General features: G+C 44.5%; 1 protein-coding gene across 1 annotated transcript in view; it reads left to right on the plus strand.

The window, feature by feature from the left end:
- TDRD3 (tudor domain containing 3) overlaps positions 1 to 17149 on the plus strand; it is a 681208-nt gene extending 664059 nt beyond the window's left edge. The window contains exons 13-14 of the mRNA XM_085621988.1: positions 5470 to 5601; positions 16906 to 17149. Coding sequence (XP_085478114.1) covers positions 5470 to 5586 — 117 coding nt within the window. The 3' untranslated portion in view covers positions 5587 to 5601; positions 16906 to 17149. The remainder of the gene's footprint in view (positions 1 to 5469; positions 5602 to 16905) is intronic.
- The last annotated feature ends 5790 nt before the right edge of the window (positions 17150 to 22939 follow it).

Genomic DNA, 22939 nt, shown 5'->3' on the forward strand with positions numbered 1-22939 from the left:
AAAACTGTACATACCTGTGGGGGTAGTGCTAAGGGACAATACTGGCAAATATTTTGGTGGTGGGAGCAGCGGCGTCTCCTCTGCTATGGCTGAGGAGCGTCGCCCCACTGCTTTAAGAGCAGTGCAGAGGAAAAGTAAAATGATAATAACGGGACGTTTTCATTTTATTTATCTGTTCCTAGGTGCGGGGAAGGGCGGGGCACCTGAGCAGGGGCCAGGGGGAGAAGTGGTGAGCACACTCTAAGTGCGCATGACTGTTTGGCTGGCCGTCTTGGCCTAGCCAAACAGTCATGCGCACTTTGCATATTCCCCACCAGGCTGTATTACACAGCCTGTTGAGGAATATGTCCAGGCTCCCACTCCTTGCCTGAGCGCGGAACCACGGCGCTCGGACCAATCACAACTCTGCATTGCAGCGTTGTGATTGGCTTAGGGTTACCAATCACAATGCTTAATGTAGCGTTGATTGGCTTAGGGGAGCCTGAGTGCTTCCTGCGTCGTAGGAGAAGAGGCGGCTTGCGACGCGACCAGCAGGTAAGATTTCTACCCCCTACCTCCCCCGACCCCATTCCCTACCAGCCACCACTAGGTGAGAGGACGCGATCTGTTGATGTTTTTGCCTAAAAGGTCACTAAAACCTTTTTTTAAAGAACGGGTATTTTGATGACATTTGTTTTTATAGATGGCAAAAACAAATTTAATCTATCATCTATGAGGTGACATTTCAGCAGCAGTACTGAGAAAATATATTTCCTAAGAGCTATAGTTTTCTTATAAAACTTAAAGTGATCTTCATGGAGTTTTAATTATTGTTAACATTTAAGGCGCAATCTGGTCCAAAGCCGGTGTATTTGTTTGAATTGGCCACGTTTCTGGATTTTGCTGATTGACTCACTAGGGCAGCACGTCTACCATAGGAATGTAAGTCTAAAGAACTGTAGTGTCTGGGGAGGGTCTGAAGACTGGTGACTCTGTTGTACTGTGTAATTAAAGATAATATGCAGACAGAAAAGGGTTGTTTTAAATCAAAGTAGGATGCAGATGTAGGCAGGGAACCAACAGTTAGAGTGGGTGGCTGCTTATTGTTACCTTGTTAAATTTCAGAGAATTCCCATTTTAAGTTATTTCAACTTAACTTACTAAATTGCACTTTTCTCATACATAAGATTCACCCAGATGCTCAAACGCTTGCTCTACATGCTTCTGTGGAGGAAGGAATGTCTCCTTTGATGTGGGATTCTAGACTTGTTCAGTATTGGTGGAAGGCAACAGACCTCCTCACACGCAGAAGTAATGCATGTGTAACTGGGACATGAATGATGGAGATGATGCTGTGACCCAGGACCAGGAAGTCCTCCAGCAAATGTGTAGCTGGGACAATCTTTATGGCTAAAGAGTCACTGGATAGGAGCTGGAAATCCCTCTACCTCCCAATGTTTCCACCCAGCGTGTTGAATTCTGTTAACAAGTGAAGTCTGTAAACAAAATGCACACAATCATACACAAACTGGTGCAGTTAGTGCAAACCGGTGATTTGGAGCTGTACTGTTAAACCTAGCATGGAAATCGTATAACAAAACCCTTCTTGAGCAGTAGACCATACCTGGTAAAGCATATTTGAATACACAGTTGGCCTAATCTGTTTCCCACAGGTCATGCGGGAATAATGGGGGTAATACCCGAGTAATGTTAGTCTTTTCAAACGTGTTGCCCTCCCAACTCCCTTCCCCACCTACATGCCCTTGTTCAAGCTACACATGAGTATTCGAAAAGGAAAATACAGAAAGGCCGGTACCCAGACAGCCTTCTTTGCCTTTGTGTAGTGACTATGATATAATGAAGAGTGTGACCGTACATTTGTAAACTACTTATATGTTATTTAATTTGGTTGTTCTTACACCGCTTGTAATATCTACTGTGTGCATTCAATTCTTAGCATGTTAACACGAGGAGTGGTAAATAATGTGTGCTACTGGGAATGATTTTTGTATTATTATCAAGGAAATAGTTATTGTGCACAGTCATAATGTCAGTATTTTGGTGGTCTTTCTGGCATTCTTAATCAGTCTTGCAGAATTGCGGCCACAGAAAGAGCCATCGGCTGTAAGTCTCAGGTAATGGCTGCAAGTAGTAAGGGGTGGGAGGAAGCCACTGGAGACTCAGGGAATTCATGAGGGAAGGTGTATTTAACGTGGTTCATAATAGGGTCTGAACACGAGGGAAGGAAGTCTGATCGAAGTTTAAGGCCTGTAAAATGAGGCCTGTAAACCATAAAGTGCAGGAGTAATGAAAAACAATACTGGCTAGACAATGAATGCATTCAGGAATAATTCCTTTATCATTTTCATGTCAGAATTACTGAACATATAGTAAAATAGAACATCGTTTCGGCTCTTCTCAAAATATAGTTTTGCACCCATAATGTCACGTAAATATATATTGATTACCATTACCTATATAATTCAGTTTATTGACAACTGAAGCTTATAAGGGTGAGTCAACACGGCCGGGATTCAACTGTATTTTCTGCTGGTTGCTTTTAGATCTCAGCAGCAAGCTTGACTCACTGAACTGTCTTTAAGACTTTATTGGAAATTCCTATATTGAATATACACGTTATAAGGATGTCACTTTTCACCAATGTGTGTCGTGACCACATACAGAAACACAGCAGAAGACTGAATTCCCTTAATGTGGCGCACATCACTACATTGGCTTGCAGTAACCTTGCAGCATACAATGATAGGCTATTTTATTCCTTATAATATATGGTCACACCATAATCTTTTTTTCAACCATCTTTTAAATTATTGATCTCTTGCTCCACATGAAATAGATTTAAAGGATTCCAATATGTAGAATACATGTGATATCCGAGCTGTGCAAAGTCTGTCCTGCCAAGTACCACGCATTAAGCATCAGACTAACGCATTTTAATGCGGTGGTCCGCATCACTGCATTAAAATGCTATAATCACGCATTTTTAGCTCGTTGATCACATGCGTGCTGTGAGGGATGAAGCAGGATGGCTGCAGCACTGCATTTAATTACAGCAGCGCGGCATCCGAGTGCTGTGCTGAGTGAGGGACTTCACAGCCGGGTGTCTCCAAAGGAATGACAGGAGCATTGTGAGCCCTGGGGTCGGCCCCCGGAGCCGGCCCGTGGCACTTAGAGCCTGCCACTCGGGCGCTGCTTTGTGAGCCTGTCTACTGTGCAGGGAGACTGTGTGAGTGCTACTGGCCACGAGTCAGGTCTGCATTGTTTTTAATAAATATATATTATTGTCGCTCAAACTGCCTGACACATGATGAACAGCACTGATGCACATTAATATAATGATAGATGGCAGAGACTCACAGGAAGAAGTTCAGGAGTCATTACAGGAAACAAGTAGTGGAGCATCAAGTGACATGTATTTCATTAAATGTGATATGGTCTCATGAAAAGCGGCTTTCTAATTGTGCAGACTTTTCTGCCTTTGGTCTTGTGTTTGGTTAGGTTGGTGGGTTGGATTGGGATCACAAATCGTGCCGGGCACACTGAAAAAAAGTGTCCCACATTTGCGGATTGCGCCTTTCCGCAAAACACTGCTTCGGCGAAGTTTTATGAAAAGAAATGGGGTGAGGGGCATGTTTTATTAACTTCACTTAGATAAGAAAAAATGCACAGATTAGTTCACAATGCTGAGCCACACATGAGTGCAAGTGAGCCCTCTTCTGCTCAGGCCCCCTGCCCCCGCTCAATCAGCATACATTAATGGGCCGGCCCAGCGAGAGAAAGGGAGTGATACCTCCACCCATCTGCCTCTACAAAGGCCATTCAGGCACCCACTGGGCCGCTGGCGGCATCCTAACAGCACAGACAGTCCCCAGGCTGCCCAAAGAGGCAGCCCACAGCTGGAACTCGGCTACCGGCCCTTCGGCCATTTCCCGAGTGTCTGCATTACCAATCCGACCCTGGCTGAAGGTCAGTCCCGGTCAGCGCAGGCTATGGCAGAATGTTTAATTTCAATTTCCTGCTAGCCGGGCCGGGCCCCCAGGAGTTGATGCTGCCGCCTAGCGCCGGAGTGGTTTGTGTTCACCTCCTGCCCACACATGCTGCTGTCCAGCCCCTTGTTGTGGCCGTCCCTGGGGGCTGTGTCCAGTCACTGGCCGGCGTGACCCTGAGAGCAGGTACTGCTCCTTTCCGAATGAGTTTCATATACAAGTCATTAGCCAAGTCTGTGCCTTAATTCCAAGTTCAGCTGCAGGTATTTTTATTATGGTTACTTGTGGTTAAGGCTGACATGTTTTTTTATTCTCTTTTTTTATGCGCATAACGGTAGATGGTATATAAAACCTATGTATTTATTTTAGAAAACAGCAAACATGGAAATTAAGTATTCTTATGAGTGACTCAACTGAGTGCCAGCTGTGCTGATTCACCGCATTGGGAGTTTCAAAATGTTGTCCCATAAGTAGCTGCAGATGAATACGTTTGCCTGTCATATACATTCTTTAACATATCCATCGCGCAGTGATGTTCATTTGGACTGGGTTGGAAAGCGCATTTTGCTAGGCCCACAGGCAAAGGTTTGTTGGTTTTAATCTAGTAAGTGTCACTGAGTCACTGGTATTTTCTCCTTCCTAATTTAATTTACTTTTGTGTGTGCAGCCTCTCGCACTCTGCGAGTCAGCTGTTGGGACTGAGCAATTTATTGGCAGACAGCTAAGATCATGCGCTCTGGGGCCTCTCACATCCGCTTTAGTAAAGCCAAGTCCTACAGTGCCCTTCCATTTCTGGTGCTTTGCAGCAGTTTTAAGATTTTCTTAGAGTTTCTCGTTGCTCAAATGGGTGAAATGTCTGATATGAATATGTTTCCCTCCTCTTCATTGATTGATTTTGATAGCAAGAAAGTGTCACTCATAGTCGTTGAAAGTCACTCATAATTACACTGAAATTATAAAAATGTCTCACACAAGCAATCTGAAACCTTGGCAGCTATGCAAAGAAAAACCTCCAACATGCAGCTGGTAGTTGTAGATATATTTTAAGGTACATCTGTGGTTCGTAATGTGTGGGAAACATCCACATAGATTTCTAATTACTTGTAATGATTGTTTGTAGTGCAGTTCCATGATAGATGTCTTCTTACCAGCTAATAGCTGCATTTTTAGGGAAATATAATTCCGGAGAGCTGCAAGGTTGTTTTCCCCTTCTTTGCTTACTCTGTGTCCTTGCTGTCACACTGTGTGCTGGCTCTAGCAGCAGGTACTGCGATTTCATACCTCATCTCTAATAACTTATCACAGTAAAGTAGCAGTTCCATTTTCTTTTCGCAGTTAAATACTGGCGTACCAAATAAACAATAATAACAAAGTTAAAGACTGCTTATTATACAACGATTGTAGGCTTTGATGTATGTATACGGCTATACTTATGCATTTCCATCTGTTCATAATTTTCTTGACATATACTATTTGCTCACAGGAGGAAGAAGGGTTCCATGGAGACTGCTTAGATTTCCGCAGAGGTGGTGATGGCCAGCCTAGAAGATCCACACGACCGACTCAACCATTTTATCAACCTCCAAGAGCGAGAAACTGATGCGAGAGAGAAAAGGTAGATTTCTTGCTGTATTTATTTAATGCTCATCAGTTAAAATAATCCTTGTTATGGTGTACCTCTCACTTTGCTTTCATTAAAATATGTATGTATTTCATATAACTATACTGTTAATTCAGACAAAGTTCCTTAAAACATCGTCATATAGCTGTGTGTAAATCGATGTCCCTATTTATACCTATACTTCTGTAGTTGGAACTGTTACCCGAGTACTAATGACCCAAATATGTCTGTGAAGTTGATACTGTTACACGAGTGCTAATGACCCAACTTGATTTTCTCAAGTCAACAAACGACAGGCAGCTCAAGGATATAGCCTGTAATAAATGAGAAACAATGTTAACAACGCGGGTTTTACACCACGTGCAAACACAACATGGTCGTTACACCGACCGCGTTTTTACAACGCAGTGCCATTACTATGCAAGTTGTTATAACGACTTCCGCTAGATGGAGCTCTGGGATAAGGAATGGTACGATTTACTATTCCAAGACTTTCCCTAGTGTTGCACACACTGGAGTTGGAATAGTAAATCATACTATTCCTAAGTCTAGCGTGCCATCTAGCTCAAGTCGTTGTAACGACTTGCGTTGTAATGGTAGTGCGTTGTGACAACGCAGTCATTGCAACGATGCGCGTTGTGTTTGCATCGCAGAGTAAAATCCGAGATGTAAAGAGACATATTCGTAATATATTACCAATGTAAGATCCACAGACCCGGTGAAGGGCTTGAGTATAGTATGTACTATGCGTAACTGGGCAAAGAAATTATCCCACAGACTAAATCTCATTTCATTAATCCATATAGTGCCACTGGGCCGTGTTGATGTGCCAGTGTTCTTGCTGCAGTGGGATATCATTCATAGTTGTTAGATCTGGGAGTCTCTAGTTGGCAGAGGTAGGTACCACTGTCCAAATAGGGACCCTTACTTCTAGTCAGGGTATAGATAATCCCTGCTCACCCCCTTGGTAGCTTGGCACGAGCAGACAGGCTTATCAAAGGCAATGTGTAAAGTATTTGTACCAACACTCACAGTAACACAGTGAAAACACCACAAATGGACTCCAATAAATAAAGTACTTTTATATAAACTACACAAGATCAAAACGTCAAAAATCCAACATACAGAGTTCAAGAATATAGTTTCAAAAAGAGTTCTTAGCTTAGCGACAAAATCATTCACCTTAGCGTCAATTTTAGCCAACAGTACCTGGGGATGCGATAAAAGTTCTTAGCGGCGCTCAGGCGTCGAAAAACAAGCAACAGCGTCCGTCCTGAGACCCTGGGGAGGCGAGGCGGCAACCCCGCTGCATGCAGCGGGCGTGGGCGACGAATCCGGTCTGTATGGGGAGTGAGGCGATACTTGTATGGATTCCAAGGCGTAGCTTTTCCGGTAGAAATTTACTCGCTAAGGCACGATGCGACAAAATTAGGCCCGCTAACGAGCGGGGCGACAATTTCACCAGCGATGATTTAGGTTGGCTCTGCGACGATATTCGCAGCGATAAAATTCTGCCCGCTAACGAGCGGTGCGATGATTTTGGCTGGCTCTGCGACGATGTTCGCAGCGATTAAATTCTGCACGCTAACGAGCGGTGCGATGATCTTGGCTGGCTCTGCGACGATCTCACCCAGCGGCGGCAGGCTCTGCGACGAAGTTCACAGCGATAAAATTCTGCCCGCTAACGAGCGGAGCGGGGATCTGGGCTGGCTTTGCGACGATGTTGCAGCGCTAAAATTCTGCCCGCTAACAAGCGGAGCGACGGAAATTTTCTCGCTAAGCCGGCTGTGCGTGAAAAAGTGTAGCTCCTTTGCTTCTTTCTTCTTGGTCAGCTTCCCAACAGCAGGCACAACTTCCAGAGGCCCCACAATTGGATCAAGCACTCTAGGAAGGGCAGAACTCACTCAGCAGAGTTCAGGGGGAAGCTGTGGGTGAAGTCCTTTTGTTCCTGGGACTTCTTAACAGGAGGCCAGCTCTTCTCAGGCCCTTGGAGATCTCTTCAAGCAAGGGGACACAGCAACAGCAAAGTCCTTCCCCTCTCCTTGGCAGCAAAGCAACTGCAGATCAGCCCACAAACACACAGCAGGACAGTCCTTCCTCTTCAGTCTTCCAGCTTTCTCCTTGACAGAGGTTCATTCTTGATTCCAGGATGATCTAATTTTCTGGAGTCTGGGTCCCAATACTTATACCCCAAAATCCCTTGTCCTCTGCAGGCAGAGGGGCCTTGGCCTAGTCAGAACCAGTTCTGGCCAGTCCTGGAGCACTCTGTTTACTTGGTTTCTTCTTTCCTTTGAGAGAGAGGGGCAGGGTCGTCAGCCGCCCAGCAGGGGATGGGGCCAGCATTGTGGAAGGCAGGCACAGCCCTATTCAGGCCCAGGTGCTACTCCTCTCACCCATCTACAGGGGAATTTCCCTATTCAGCCCTGGGCTGACTCATCCAGCCTCTGGGAGCCAACCCTGTCCCTGTCACTCACAAACCAGACAGTCAATTCACACACAGGCTAAGGCACACAGAAAGGGCAGAAAAGGAAAACAGCCATCTTCTAAAAGTGCTGTTTTCACACACAGGATTTAAAAACCATCCTTCCTAAAAGATGCGTTATTAAATTCTGAATTCAGGTATACCAGACTTTAGCTTTCTATCTTGCTCCTATGGGAAGATATGCAGGGAAACCTTATACTCAGCATTCCCCATTATAGCCTATGGGCAAGATAGCCTTTCAATAGTGAAAAACAAAAATGGCTGTAATTCACTACCAGAGCATGTCACCTACACCAATACATGCTCTACCTTTCACATACACTGCACCCTGCCCAGGGGGGTACCTAGGGCCTTCCATAGGGGTGTCCAATGTGTACAGAAAAGGAAGGGTTAGGCCTGGCCAGTGTGGACACTGGTCAGGTCAGCATGGCAGTTAGCAACTGCACCCAGGCACTGTGGTGGCAGGCCTGTGACACCATTTTAGGGCTACTCCTGTGGGTGGCACAATCAGTGCTACAGGCCACTAGTAGCATTTGGATCACCCGCCCTGGCTCACTCAGTGCACTTTACTAGGGGCTGACAGGTGAAACAAATATGCCAATCAGGGATAACCAATCAATATAACAATTTACCTAGGGAGCACTTGCACTTTGACACTGATCAGCAGTGGCAAAGTGCCCAAAGCATCTAAACCAGCAAAAACGAAATCCAGCACAGCGTCAAAAATACAGGAGGTAGAGGCAAAAAGTCTGGGGAAACCACGCCAAAGATGCCAGGTCTAACAATAGTTTTTAGTGTTATACAATTAAATATGTAGGTCTGATTAAGTGACCAGCCCTGATTACATTGAGGCCCAGAAATATAGGTATTCCCTGGTTAGTTGTGAAGAAAAAGCTTTTCCTTTTGCCTTTCCCAGACTCCTGCCAACAAACTTCTCCCATGCTGTTTTTCAGTAATTATCTATTTCAGCAATATAATTCTTAGCCGAGGACATTATTAAGCTAATGCAAAATTCCAAATTATCATCAAATAGGACAGCTTGCCTATTTCTCTTTTTTACCTAATTTACTTTCATAGATATTTACTTTCTGTCATTTCACTAAGCTGTGGGCGGAAATGATTGCATCCTACGTGTTTTTGTACTCTGACATCAACTTCATTGTCAAAGTAATCAGTCAATTTCATGGCAGGGTCAGTGAGTCTACTATAGTGACGCTCTCCATAAATATTTTAGATGCTGGTGAATCAGAAGCTAATCACTGATTCAGGCTCTTCAATAGAAGAGAATGAGTCATACTCTTGCAAGCTAAGCCTCTTTTACAGCTGACTCGTGCACCAGGTGGAGCAACTTCTGCTCCCCACACTTTATCATGAAGCATGAACTGATGGCATGCTACTGCCAATAAAATACTTGACTAACAGGATGAGTAAAAAGGGATATCATTCTAGTTTTTCCAAATCTCGAAGGCCCTCTTCTAACTATCTGTAAAAACCCACACAAGCACACACAATCATAGTGTCTGTTCACGGACAAGCGGAACAGAAGCCAAGAACACCTTAGATGTTCGTCTTGGTCCAGAGATATCGCAATGCATTTCTTTTTAAAACCTTTCCAATGCACAGTAAAACCATTTGTTAGCCATAGTACCAAGGAGACCAATCAGACGTCCTTTCCCTTGGGCAGGCAATGCCTGAAACTCTGGTTGTGCCACTACAGCAGTGGTACTGGCTCTTGGAACATTTGTATGCATTTGCTTCTAATGTACACTATAAAATCTCTCTGATTCAAATGATGCTCCCGCCCATGGATGTTCAAGAAAGAGAAAGTCAAACACTATATGTCTTTTAAGCATCTCAAAAGCACTTAAGGGTTTTCATACAACAGACACTGAGCTCATATTCAACCTGTAATCATTTCCATTCCGGAAGCAACACCCACATGGCATTAATGCATTATCTGGTCAAACTAAATTAAGAATTTATTTCTTATGTGATTTTGTTACGTAACGTTTTACCCAGTATCCTAATTCGAAATCACGAGGTGTAGAACAAGAAAGTACCGCACGACAATCCTTCTCAAGTCATGCACTCCTGATATGGAATAATTTACAATCATTAAGGAACGAACTACTTCCTCTTGTACTATGGACTGAACTTGTAGAGAAATATTTTATTCCTCCCTCTCCTGACCTCGTGTATGATCTTTAATTGTTCAACGCTATCAATGCCCAATGTCTTTCTTTCTAGATTTGAACTATATACTTTTCATTACTTATATCAGTATTAAGGTTTCTGGTAAACAGTTGTCAACTCACCAAACACATAGTATGACCTCAGATGTACTGATGTCTATTTTACAGTCTATAGAGATTTAAAGTAATTCTAATTAGATTTCAGGGTACAGAGATATTTAGTACTTGTACTATGGAATAATACTAGTAAGTCTTGTTTGTGAGATCATATTGCCTGCCCAGGCCTATTTTGAGGAGCATCTGGAACATATGATTTAGCTTCTGGAGATGGAAACATACAGATTAGACCGTCATTGGTAGGCCACTCTGTTTCAAGATGACCCAGCTCTCTTCCATTCATAGTTAGTACCTTTGGTAGTCCATTGTCTTCAATCTAAAGACTCATAGCTGTTAATAATTGTCTTCAGATGTCAGTATTTTACCATCTACATTTCCCTCAAAATTCTTAACCTCACAAATTCACAGTTGAGTTGTTTGCTTCATACAGAACAAACTTTAGTGTTCTTCCAACTGCTCTCTTTTTCTTATACTTGGAAACAGCATTTGGTTTTCCTCCAGGATTTATGTCAGTGCTATTTTACAGTCTCTGCAAACCTATTGCGTCAATTTTCAAGTTACAACACTTTTATAGTGTTGTTGGTCCAGGCGTTGGGTTTACATGAGGTGCTGTTCATTACCAGCTCAGGTGGTAGGAATAAGTATGGTTTTGTCTTCATGAGCTTTACCTCATTTTGCCCCTACCTGTGTTGTTTGAAATGTTTTATAGATTAAACCTTTCAATAAAAAGTTTCAAGTGTACAAGATATCGCAGCTACGTCCCCTGGAGAAAAGGGATTTTTGGGGTTGCAATATCCTCTGCAAGGTAAACTGACACATCCCACTGCCAAGAGTACCCAACTACATGCGAAACTGGCATCCTGACTTTTTTTTATCTCCCTGGCATCATGGTAATCTGCTTTTTACACAGGCCTAAGCCGGGTCTGGTGACTTAGTGGACTAATACGTCCACTGTAGGGTGCTGTGTTCGACCTCATGGCCACAGGTTCAAATCCCAGCGGGTCCACTCAGCCGTTCATCCTTCTGAGGTGAATAAAATGGGTACCATTGAGATGAGTAACAATAAACACCTGTTGTTCAGCACCAAGAGGCCTGCGGGTGAACGTGCGCTTTACAAATACAGATGTTATGTCAGTCTTGTCCATGGTAATGTGAAGTCCGGAGTACGTTCTGTCACCTGGAGGGGTGCACAACTCATGCCCTCATGTTGGACATTGGGCACTTATCCATGCCCTGGGTGTATCACTTGAAGAGGTGTGGCAATAAACTGTGTTTTGTACAACAATAATGTGACTAGACCTTCACTCTGTGTCAGGGAAAGGTAAGCCTCCAGGCCTGGGCATTCCTGTTTACGTGTCTGAGTGCCCTTCCCTCCAGCATTCCTCCGACCTATGCTAGAGCTTCAGTTGAGTGTGGCACCAGTAGAGAGTATGTTTCATCCGGGCTGCACTTGCCATTGAGATTTTCATATTGGAAGAGGTCCTTGTAAAAATGTCCTCCCCCCTCAGTAAATTCCCATTCCAATTCCTTTTCCCTCCTTTGTTGTCCCAGAGATTATGTCGCCTGATAATACTTCATTAATTTGGGAATTCCCTACAGCTCACTACACCAATGACTGACAGTGCTCCCATTTTATAGGGACCAGTGTGTTACAGGTTCTCCCTACAGTATGCTTCGGTGGGATTTTCCCTTAGCTTCACATGTTACTTTATTGCCCATAGGTCTCGGTAAATGCTCTATCCAGGGAGTTCCTGGTTAATAAGTCTTGCCTCCACAGCACACATATAGAGTCTGCTGTTTTCTGGGTCTGGAATCCCCCTTTCTGCCTCTCATCTGTAGTGCTATATAAAGCACCTAAGCTAGCTGGCTCCGCAGCTAGGCCCGCTCTTAGATTTGTCTTTTTCCCTGGGTAGGCAACTAAATGTTGCATTTGAGTGCTCATCATCTTGCTGCTGCAGTGTCAGTATTCCATTTCCCAAGAGATCAGTACATATACCCATGATCCCTCCCCCCATCATTCACCTCGGCTGCTCTTCAATGCCGCCTTAGATGGGTTCAAGGCACCGCCCGGATCCTCAGATATTTGCAGTTTACTTGTATTCTAGTGACCGCTGGCAACATTCTGGGGACTACCTTGCCATAGAGTATATGAAATAGATCTAATTGGTCTAGAAAGTCTAATTCTCATCTGTTTAGGGCATCTTCCCTGTCACTGAATATCCATTCATTAATGGGAATGAGCTGAGAAGTCCATTAATAGAGCCAACCATCCACAGCCCCCAGATCTCCATTGTAAGGGGCCTGCCTACACTTCTGAAAGGATACCGGCAGGACTCCACCCCCCCAAACCATCCCATGGGAAAACACGAGTTTGACATTATAAATCAGTGAAAAACATTGATGGGAGTTGAAACGGATAATTTTATATACGGTATAGAAAGCACTGCAAGAAGATCATTTTAAATAGCGCAAGCTGGCCCATTAAGGTAAGGGGCAAAGAGGTCCACTAGGCAAGCTCCCTCTTCCATTTGTCTAAAAGAGGGACTATATTAAATTGCCAACTCGTTGTTGTCCCACCGTAATTTCCATACCTAATTACTTGAAGTGGTCCCCCACAATCCAAATGGGTGCCATGGCTGGGAGTGAAATGTGGTTTGTGGCTTTCACCAGTGGGCACAAATATGGACTTCCCCCAGTTTACTTGTAGACTGGAGGCCTCACTATATATGAAAAGCATTTCCATGAGGCATAGGATGGTGGTCTCAGATCTTTGAACGTACAATCTCATCAGTTTGTTGAGAAATTCTATCCTCACCCTGCCTGCCTACTGGACTCTCTCGACCAGGGTGTCTATAGGAATCCATGCAGCGAGGGGCTCGGCCACAAGTGCAAACAGAGGGGAGAGAGGGCATCCTTGTTACGTGCCCCTTTCCCACTTGAGAATGGCGCCGACATTGTTCAGTTCACTCTAACCTGTGCCTTTGGTTCCATATAAAAAAACGGGACAAACCTGCAAAAGTGTCACCCAGAATTCATTTTCTCCAGCACCTGATGGAGGAAAGGACAATGGGCTGAATCAAACACCTTCTGCATGTCTACCATCAGCAGTGTAGAGTCTACTGGTATCTTGTGTGTCTGTGTAAGGACCAAATGGAGACGTCTCAGGCAGTGTCTAGTGCTGCGACCGGGAATGACCGCATTCTGATCTTGGTGAACCAAAGCACACACCAGCAAGATGAGTCTTCAGTATTTTAGCTAGCTTTGTGGATTTAATGTTGATGAGTGATCTGGGACGATAGGAGGCGCAGTCATGCACTGGCTTGTTAGGCTGAAAGATAACAGCAACTCACTGTGGGTCGTATGGTAATGAGACAGTCGTGAATGCTCCCTCAAACTGATTGCAACGGTGGTGAGCTAGTAGGGAGGAGTACTTTAAAAAGAACTTTCCAGGAATGCTGTTAGGGCTGTTTTTTTCCTGAGGGCATAGCTGTTATTGGCATCATTATTTTTTCCACTGAAATAAGGACGGCTAGCATAAATCTGTCGGTGAATGACCGCTTGGGCACAGGTCAGTCATGTACGGTTGGATGGACGCGTTCTGCAGCCTGGGGATGTCTAATGGAGTATAATCAATGTATAGTAAAAGACACACCGCTCAGCGATGTCTTCTTAACTAGTAATCAGCCTACCATCCTTAGCAAAGACAGAGAAGGTTGTTCTATTCATTTCATTCTTATTGGCGAGCTATTACAAAAGCTGGACTGCTTTACCGCCCATCTCATACAGACTGCCACAGGACGCCATCCATTGCGTGCGAGTGGAATCAATCAGTTATTGTTTCAGTTAACCCTAGCAAGGACAAACGTTCAGACAGAAGATGCATCACGCTGACTACCAATAACTTTTCAGGAGCCACTATGCGGTCCTCTAGATCTGATGTCTTTTGAAGCCTATCCTCCGACTTGGTCTTAATGTAAGACATTGCATCTTCCCTTGTTACCGTTATGAAAGGCGTAATTGAGGAGGGTATCGAGTCGGCGTTGAGGGCAAAGTAGTGAACAATGTGTGTGTAGAGTAGCTCCACTAGGGTATTATCCTACAACCACCAAGCAGTAAGTCCACAATGGGCATCTTGCAAGCTCAGTTCAATGGAAGCATAGTTGGCCACCCCACAAGTTAGAATGCGGGTACACTCCATGCCCTGTGCGTAGGGTGTCATTGGGACGAACAAATCTATTCGAGAAGACGAGCAGTGGTGAGGAGGATAGTAAATTTACTGCATATCGAGTGGGTGCTGTATATGCCATGAGTGAGCTAGTTCAGAGTATTAGCCCCCTGGCAGAGCTGTGTAAGCCTATTGCGAGTCATGGGCGTTGTTTTCCATTCTTTATCCCTTTTGTTACAACAAATCGAAGAGAAGAGTACTTTTCTTTGCACCAATAAGAATCCTATTTTCTTATGATGTACATTAAAACTACAATCTTCTTATACCTGTTTGAAGAACACCACTTTGCTACGATGTACCTGTGTTTTTTTTAAAATTTAAATTGTGAGAGATTATATTTTTATTTTTCTAAATGATTATTGCAAGCACATGGCGACCATGCTTAGGCCGTGGAATATTTTCTTTTTTTTCTTTCAATATTTCTGCCACAGTCTTGCAATAACAATAAAATTACATATTTCCAAAGTCTGTTCAATTTGGCTGTGCCAATACTAGCCAATTTGGTCCTGAATTGCAAACAGTTTTTGGCGGTCGTCCCTGTCTAGGGACCGATTAAAGAAATCCGGTTATGTACTGGCAGTCTACATTCATTGAGCCATGTTCTTCACGTTTACGGTACCTGCGGCTCCTCTGGGATGTTCGTAAACGCCAACTTATTATCACATCTCAATGAATGCGATTGGCTCCGCCAATCAGGATGCTTCGAATACGGGCATTAACTATTGTTGATGGCTAACGCTGCTATTGGTTAATTTCTGTACTCGCTAATATACACGGAAATGTTTGTTTCAGAGATGCTCTTTTTTCCTCAACAGCTTGTATGGATCTACTGACTAAAATACCTCTCAGCTACTACTTTTTTTTGTTTTGTTTGTTGCATATTTATATAGCGCGAACCGAAGGTATTGGAGCGCTGTACATGAGCACCGTATTTACATCACACATTCAGGCACAGGGAGATTAAGTGATTTGCCCACAATCACAGGATGTGGACGCGACCCCGAGGCTCGAACCCTGGTTTCCAGCACCAAAGTCGGCAGCGTAGCCGAGGGACCACATCCTCTCCCCATTCCTCTCGCATTCCCTGACATGTGGGTGTCCATTGGTTTTAGCACTCGATTGTGTGTGCCATCCGCATCCTTTCAAGAGTGACATTTTAAATGTGGCTTTTGAAATCAAATTCCACAACATTTGTTTTACAATTAAGTTACTGAGACTTTTTAGTGAGGAAAGTAATTAATCAGATTACAAATACTGAGACAGAATGCTCGGCAGAAAATGATGGATGAAAAAACCGATATTCATAACGAAACGTCTGCTAGCTATTATGCATGCAGTACGTGGACTTGAACATCCATTGAAATGTAAATCCATGCACCATTTCCATGATTTTGTATTGTACAATGCTTCCTGTGGCCAGTAAAACATCCCTACGCCAGTAATTTTGTGTAAACATTAATTTCCTTGGACTGCCTTCTCGTTTTCATGAATTATTTACACTATTTCTTGACAGGAACATAACTATTCTTAAATGTTTGGTTAGTTATGTGTAATTTTGTTTCTAGGGAGATGAGCATAATTAGCTTAGAACAGCAAGCACGCATTTATTACATCAGGAGAGAGGGTGTTTGGCCTAATGCTTTATTGATCGAGGATGGATATTGGAATAGATTTTGTTTAATTTATTTCATTATTCTCAGCGTGAGCTACAGAACGAATCAGACTCATTTTCTCATGATGCAGCTTTCAATTCCGGAAGTGGTACTTCAACGAAATATTATAAACACCTGATTTATTAGTAATAAAAAATAGCTACTTAAAGACATTTTTTGAGTCCCTAAGACAGTGCCGTTTATGAAATTTTCGCCTTCCCTCAGATTTTGGGGGAGATTCCTTAACATAGTAGAGCTGCTTTTTGAGTTGGGTGAGGATGCAGTCTGTAAATTACTGCACATTGACTTTACTCTGTGCTACTGATCTTGTGGTCAGCTTTATTGCATTGCCTTTGCGCCCACGGTTTGTTGATGAGAATTGTGCTGCCTCTTTTATAGCAGCAATAAGCAAGAATCGGAATGATAATGGATTTCCATTGACATGCTTATTTTTTTTTTTACCCATCCCATGCACAACATTTTGCCAGCCAGCAAGAAGATGTGTCCAGATATCTTATAACTCTTGTTGACTCCTATGCAGAGCTTTAAATAAAAATAAAAAAGTGGTGTACCGTTCATCTGTTTTCTCATATAATCTACCTATGTTTTTTTTTTCCTTTTGCTAAACAGATGGTGCCTGCAAAAAGATCACTGACAGTACTTTGGCTCGAAAATGTTGCGAAGAGGAAATGTAGATTTTGCCTATGGATTGATTAGCACCTCCGTCGTGTGAAAATGTGTTGGAGCTGGAGCAGTGTAAAGTTGAACAATACCGAAAAGACTTTGTAGATGTTCCTAAAAACTGAAGCAAAATTATTTTTTCAACTGAAAGGAACGATCATAATGTAATCAATAAAACCACACTGACCTATTATTTATTTGCCGCCTCCTTATTGTTTTAATTTTCTTCTGCTATATACATCGGGCAATTTATTGCTCAAGTTTAGCAAACATAGCTTGTCATAGCATCCCCACAGATTATTATAACTTTCGACCATAGGTTGTGTTCTCACATAGAAGATTTCCATTGTGTGTGTGTGTGTGTGTGTGTGTGTCTGTATGTGGGAGTGTGAGTATTACCTGAATTTTGGTAGCTATTAGCCTGTATTCTTCACTGGCAGTGCCATATTTTTATGAGACGGCTGATGTCCTGTTATTAGTCAATAGTCCTTCAATCTTTGCCTGAAGTGTTTGAAAAAAATTCCCATACTTCTATGACATTTTTTTTATGTGCGAGAAAAAGAAGATGGCGACTCTTTTTGGACTTTCAAGTCAGTGCTTAATTTGAACCAGTGGTTTCCTGTACTCAGCACTGGCACTTAATTGTCAACACCAAGGCTTGTACCAGTCTGCTACATGATGGCGCTGCTAAAAAGGACTATTGGCTGCCACCCATTCTATTCTTATAGCTTTGGGGGACTAGAGTAGGCTGAATTGTCACACTTGTAGGAGGGCCATGGTTAGTAACTCTGTTGGTACTGCCATTGGGAGTGCTGGCAGGAGCAATGTGTGGTGCTAGCTGCAGTGGCCGCCTGACAAGGGCCCTGGCACTTATGTTTTTCACAAATTAAGCACTGGTTCAAGTTTTCTCCTTCCTGCAATAGTTGCAGAATGTGTTGCATTTGGTTGGGTTTAGGTGCCAGCTATCAATCACTGAGAGTAAATGTATTCTTTCCAATTGTTTACTTCACAAAACTCATAAGTCTTCTCACTAAAACTGCTGTTTTTTGTTTTTTTATAAACCTTTTTTAATTGAAACACACACATTTAGGTGTACAAAGTAGTCAGCAAACAGGGTTATTATACATGGTTGTTGTTCAGGCAATTCTAAACACACTACATAGGGCAATTCCCGACATAGGAAAGAGTCATCAACAGTTGTTACATCACATTACTTGACATTGGTATAACAGGGATAAACAATTCACGAGTGGATCAATATTTACATCCGTCAGGTACAATCATATACATTGTTAACCATCTGTGTCTCCTTCATCGTCACTTGGTACACTCTTAGGAGCTAGGAAACAATCACACAATCCCACCCACACTTCTATATCCTCCTGTAACATCTCATCAGTTCTGCTGGTCTTCATATGAATTTCCTTTGCTAGAAACCCCTTCCAATGAGCCAGCAGGGGTGCCCATTGTCCCATCTATGTAATAGCTACCCCCCTTCTAGCCAATACCAATGCCAATTGCAGGAATTTGTAGGACATTTTTCTCCCCTTAGGTCTCACTATGTTACCCTGCATGCAAAACGCGACATGAGGGTTCCCTGCAGCAACGTGGTATGTGTGAGTCTATCAATGACCTGGGTCAAGAAGTCATGCAAATAAGGCTCCTGGAGTGGACGGGTGTCTAACGGAGTTCTATCAGACCGCAATCCCAGACCAAATACAAAAAATCAGCTTCTTCCAAGTTACAACAAGGACATGATGAGGAGCCGTGAGGATAAAATTGTCTCAGTCTCATGGCGGTCATATATGTGCGATGTAGGAAGTTGAAATGAACCAACTTAAACTGCGCATTACTAGAAACCTTGCAGGTCCATGCACACACCCTGGCCCAGTCTCGTCTGTCAGTTGGTCCCCCAGGTCAGCACCCCATGCTTCCCACGCCTGTAGCATCCCATGTACTACATCTGCCTTATGGATTTATATGAGAGGCTTCAAGTGTCTCCCTGTCCCACAAGTCAGCATCACCACCAGCGTGCCACATACAGGTGGGGCTGCCGGGAAGGTCCTCCAAGTCTCCCTGGCAAACTCTGCCAGCCTCGCATAGTGCAAGAAGTGGCTAGACCCCACACCAAACTCCTGTTGGGCATCCTCAAAGGAAATAAAGCGCTTGTTGGGGTACTGGTCACCCCAGGCCTCACAACCTCCCTCTCGCCACACCTGGTACGTCATGTTATCCTCCATGCGTCATAGAGGGGCAAGTATCCACACCGGTACCTCCCTATGGAAGGGGGCCCTGTGGAGCACCACATGCATGACCCAGTGGCATAACCTAGCTGTCAGCTGGACCACATACGGACAGCCCCTGGAGACCCCGACACCCTCCATTACCAATATTGGTAGGTTCTCTGCATCCATGCACCCCGCAAATAAAGGTTTCACCCTATTGTCTCCCTCAGCGAACCATTGCACTGTATATTGTAGCATTGCAGCAAAGAAAAATTATTCTAATCGCTGGGCCTCTAACCCGCCGTCTTCATAGTTTCTCATCATTGTTCTCCTCGCCACCCTACTGTACCCGCCCATATCAATGATGTTAGGAATGTATCCAACTTTTTAAATATCCAGGCTTGGAGGGGGCAGAGGGAGTGGTGGAGAGTATAGAGGCAGGGTAGAGTAACAGTTTTCGATACAGCATTACTGCCCATGAGTGAAAGTGGCAAAATGTTCCAAAAAGCAACAGATACCTTCATAAAGTCCAAGTCTCTACCTATGTTGTATTGCATGTGAGCTTTTTTTCGAGTGAGCAACCATAATCTCCAGGTTAACAGAACCTGTCAAGCTCCCAGTAAAGGGCCAGATCAAAGACACGTTCCCCCAGGATCACAACCAATGCCGCAGGAGGGAACAATAGTGATTACAATCGCAGACCAGAGACTGCTCCCAAGTCATCGAGGATACATAGCAGTGGTCCAAGGGAATCCTGCAGGCCACTAAGGTAAAACGGCATGTAGTCCACTTATAGCAACACCAGGTGACTCGCGCCCCCCCCACACACACAGGTATGCCCCACCTTGCATAGCTCTGTGAATTTCTATCACCAGGGACTCCAGTGTCAGGTCAAACAGCAAGGGCATCAGTGTACAGCCCTGCTGTGGGCCTAACCTAATCGGCGCTCTTGGGCTTGTGTAGAACAATTTGATCCAGGCACGAAAGTTCGGTCCAAATCTCTCTAGTACTTCTAAGAGGTAGCCCCAATCTACCATGCCAAACACTTTTTCTATATCTGCAGCAACCAGGACTACTTCCTCACTTTCTCACTCTACCTCATGCAGTATATGCATGAGCTGTCTCAAGTTCATCCCCATGTTGTGGGCTGGGATGAACCTGCATTGGTCCTCATGGACTAGGTCACCAGCCATTGGACACAGACAGAGGGCTATTATCTTGCAAAGAATTTTCACATCTGTGTTTAACATTGTGAGTGGCCAGTAGGCAGCTGGGTATGTCATACCTCCCTTGGGCTTAAGAATCAAGCATATCCCTCCCTCCCTCATGATCGAGGGTATTATCCCTTTGTTGTGAGCCTCAAGAAACACTTCCAAGAGTCCCGACGTGAAAGTGGTCTAATAGAACTCCGGTGGATGCCCGTCCTCTCCAGGAGCCATATATTGGGGAAGTAGCTTTTGGTCCTCCCACAACTCCTCTAGGGTATGGTTGGGTTCCAGATCTAGGCACACCCCATCCTTTACTGTGTGGAAAACAGCCCCCCAGGAGGGACTGTATCCCTGCCCGCGTGCTTCCTGGTCTTTTTTAAATACCCCCTCTAGGTGTAGTTTGAATTTGTCCACCACCTCTTCCTTTATGACCTGCATTGCACCATCCTGAGCCCTCAAGTGGATGACCAGAGCCACCACCGTTTCTCTACATAATATCCAGAGCAGTAGCCTCCCTGATGTCTGTATTGCTTCAAAGTATACTTATCCAGCCTGTCCCAGAGCTCACTAAGTGGTGTTGAATCGTTCCCTCCTCCCTTTGAGCCTCTTCCAAGGTCACCAATCTGCCAACAGGCCAGATCCGCCTCTCTGTCCCCAAGATCCCTCCCCAGTTGTCTCCTCACCCCACACGTTAAACCTATTTATTGTCCTCGCAAAACTGCCTTTGTTGCTTCCATTCACTAGCTCTGCTAGCCTTACATCCCCAATTATATTCCATGTACTCTGACAGCTTTAGTGCCAGTGCCTCTCTGCCCTCCTCGTCCATAAGGATATCTTTCGGAAGCCTTCAGTGTGGGCGCCGTCTCTACGCATCTTCCCACCCCAGGTCACATTTAACAGGTGTATGATCCACCAGAAATCACGCCAAGTAGGTGACAGTCACACCCTCATCCACCGAAATCTCGGTTAGGAGCACCCGGTCCAGGCTGCTGTGTGTATTATGCGTAAGGGAGCAACGCATGTACACCTGACCCTGTCGGTAATGTTCTCCACACGTCCACCAGCCCCATATTTTGCATCGCTGCACTCAGTGCAGCAGTCATACGGGGTTTAATGCCCATCCGAGGTGGCAGCCTATCCAAGTCCCTGCTCAGTACACAATTAAAGTCCCCCGCCCAAAGTAGCAGCACATCAACATCACGACCAACCAGTTCTTGTACCCCATAGAAGAATTCACGATCTTCCATGTTAGGCACTAAAGTTTTAAAAATAGAGATCTCCTGTCCATCCAGCAAAGCCGGTATATGTACATAGCAGCCCTCCACATCTGCCTCTGAGTACGTCAGTGTGAAGGGGACCCCAGGTGCCACTCAGATCAATACCCCTCTAGCATATGTGGAGAAGGAAGAGTGGTAGACCTGTCCCTTCTACTTCTGAGTAATTTCACCATCCTCCGTGTCATTGAGATGTGTTTCTTGTAGACAAGCTATTTGGACCTTCTGGCGTTTTAGAAAGGATAGCACAATGTAACATTACACATAAGTACCCAAACCCTGTACATTCCACATCAAAAATGTGTAGCTATCTCCATGCAATCCTGTGAGAGAGAGCAAATTGTGTCACACGCACAGCATATTGCGACCTCCCAGTACACCTACAGCAATATATGAACAACAAACCCCTCAACTAACACATCCCCCACCCATGGATCTATATCGGAGCACATAAGCCTACATACATCCACCCTATGAAAGTGCCAGGACCAACACGTCCGCTCATATCCTGTCCAGCTGGGACAGGTTTCCGATACTCAGTCGCATCCCTCCAAGCCCTGCCCTTGTACTAGCCAAAGAGTGGGTAAACTAAAAAGGGGTGGCAATTTGAGGGAGGAGGGTAGTATGAAGTGACCAAGCGGAGTGGTGGTGGGAGAGAGGGAAGAAAAAAATTAGTGCTGAGATTAGGGAAAGAGAGTGCATGGAAAGACAATAAGTCTCAGCTACCCATACATTTCAATGTTACCAGTAGCCATAAGGTTTAACATCTCCCCACCAACCTGAGTCCATGGCAATGTCCCTGTGCCTCCCACAGCAACAATCAATTTATATGTTGTCAGCTGTACCATAAAAACAATGTCTGCAAGTCCATTACTGCTCCACATATCACAATCAGACTGTTGTCCCAAGCAACCATTCATGAGTTCTCCGGATCATTCAGCAATGTCTTGGGCACAGTGCCAATCACAGGCCCTAGACCCTCAACAGCAGTGCCAGACTGCAGAGCAGTAGCCTCCTCCATTGAAACCACCTTCTCGCCCACCGCCAGGAGCTATCCTCCTGTATTGTTACCCTGTCAGAGGGGCAGGGTTCTGTCTCCCCCTCACATTCGTCCTACATCAGAGCTGCGGCCAGTTCCCAATGCAGGCCCCACACAGGCACGTCCTCTCCTGAGTCCCGCGGGGGGGAATTGTCCGTCAGCTCCAGCCAGTTGCACATCTTGTCGGGGTGTTAGTACAGTTTTTGTTTTACAGTCAGAAAGGATTTAAACTGCTCC

The sequence above is a fragment of the Triturus cristatus genome, chromosome 8, assembly GCF_964204655.1.
Source record: "Triturus cristatus chromosome 8, aTriCri1.1, whole genome shotgun sequence".
In the NCBI taxonomy this organism is placed as follows: Eukaryota; Metazoa; Chordata; class Amphibia; order Caudata; family Salamandridae; genus Triturus; species Triturus cristatus.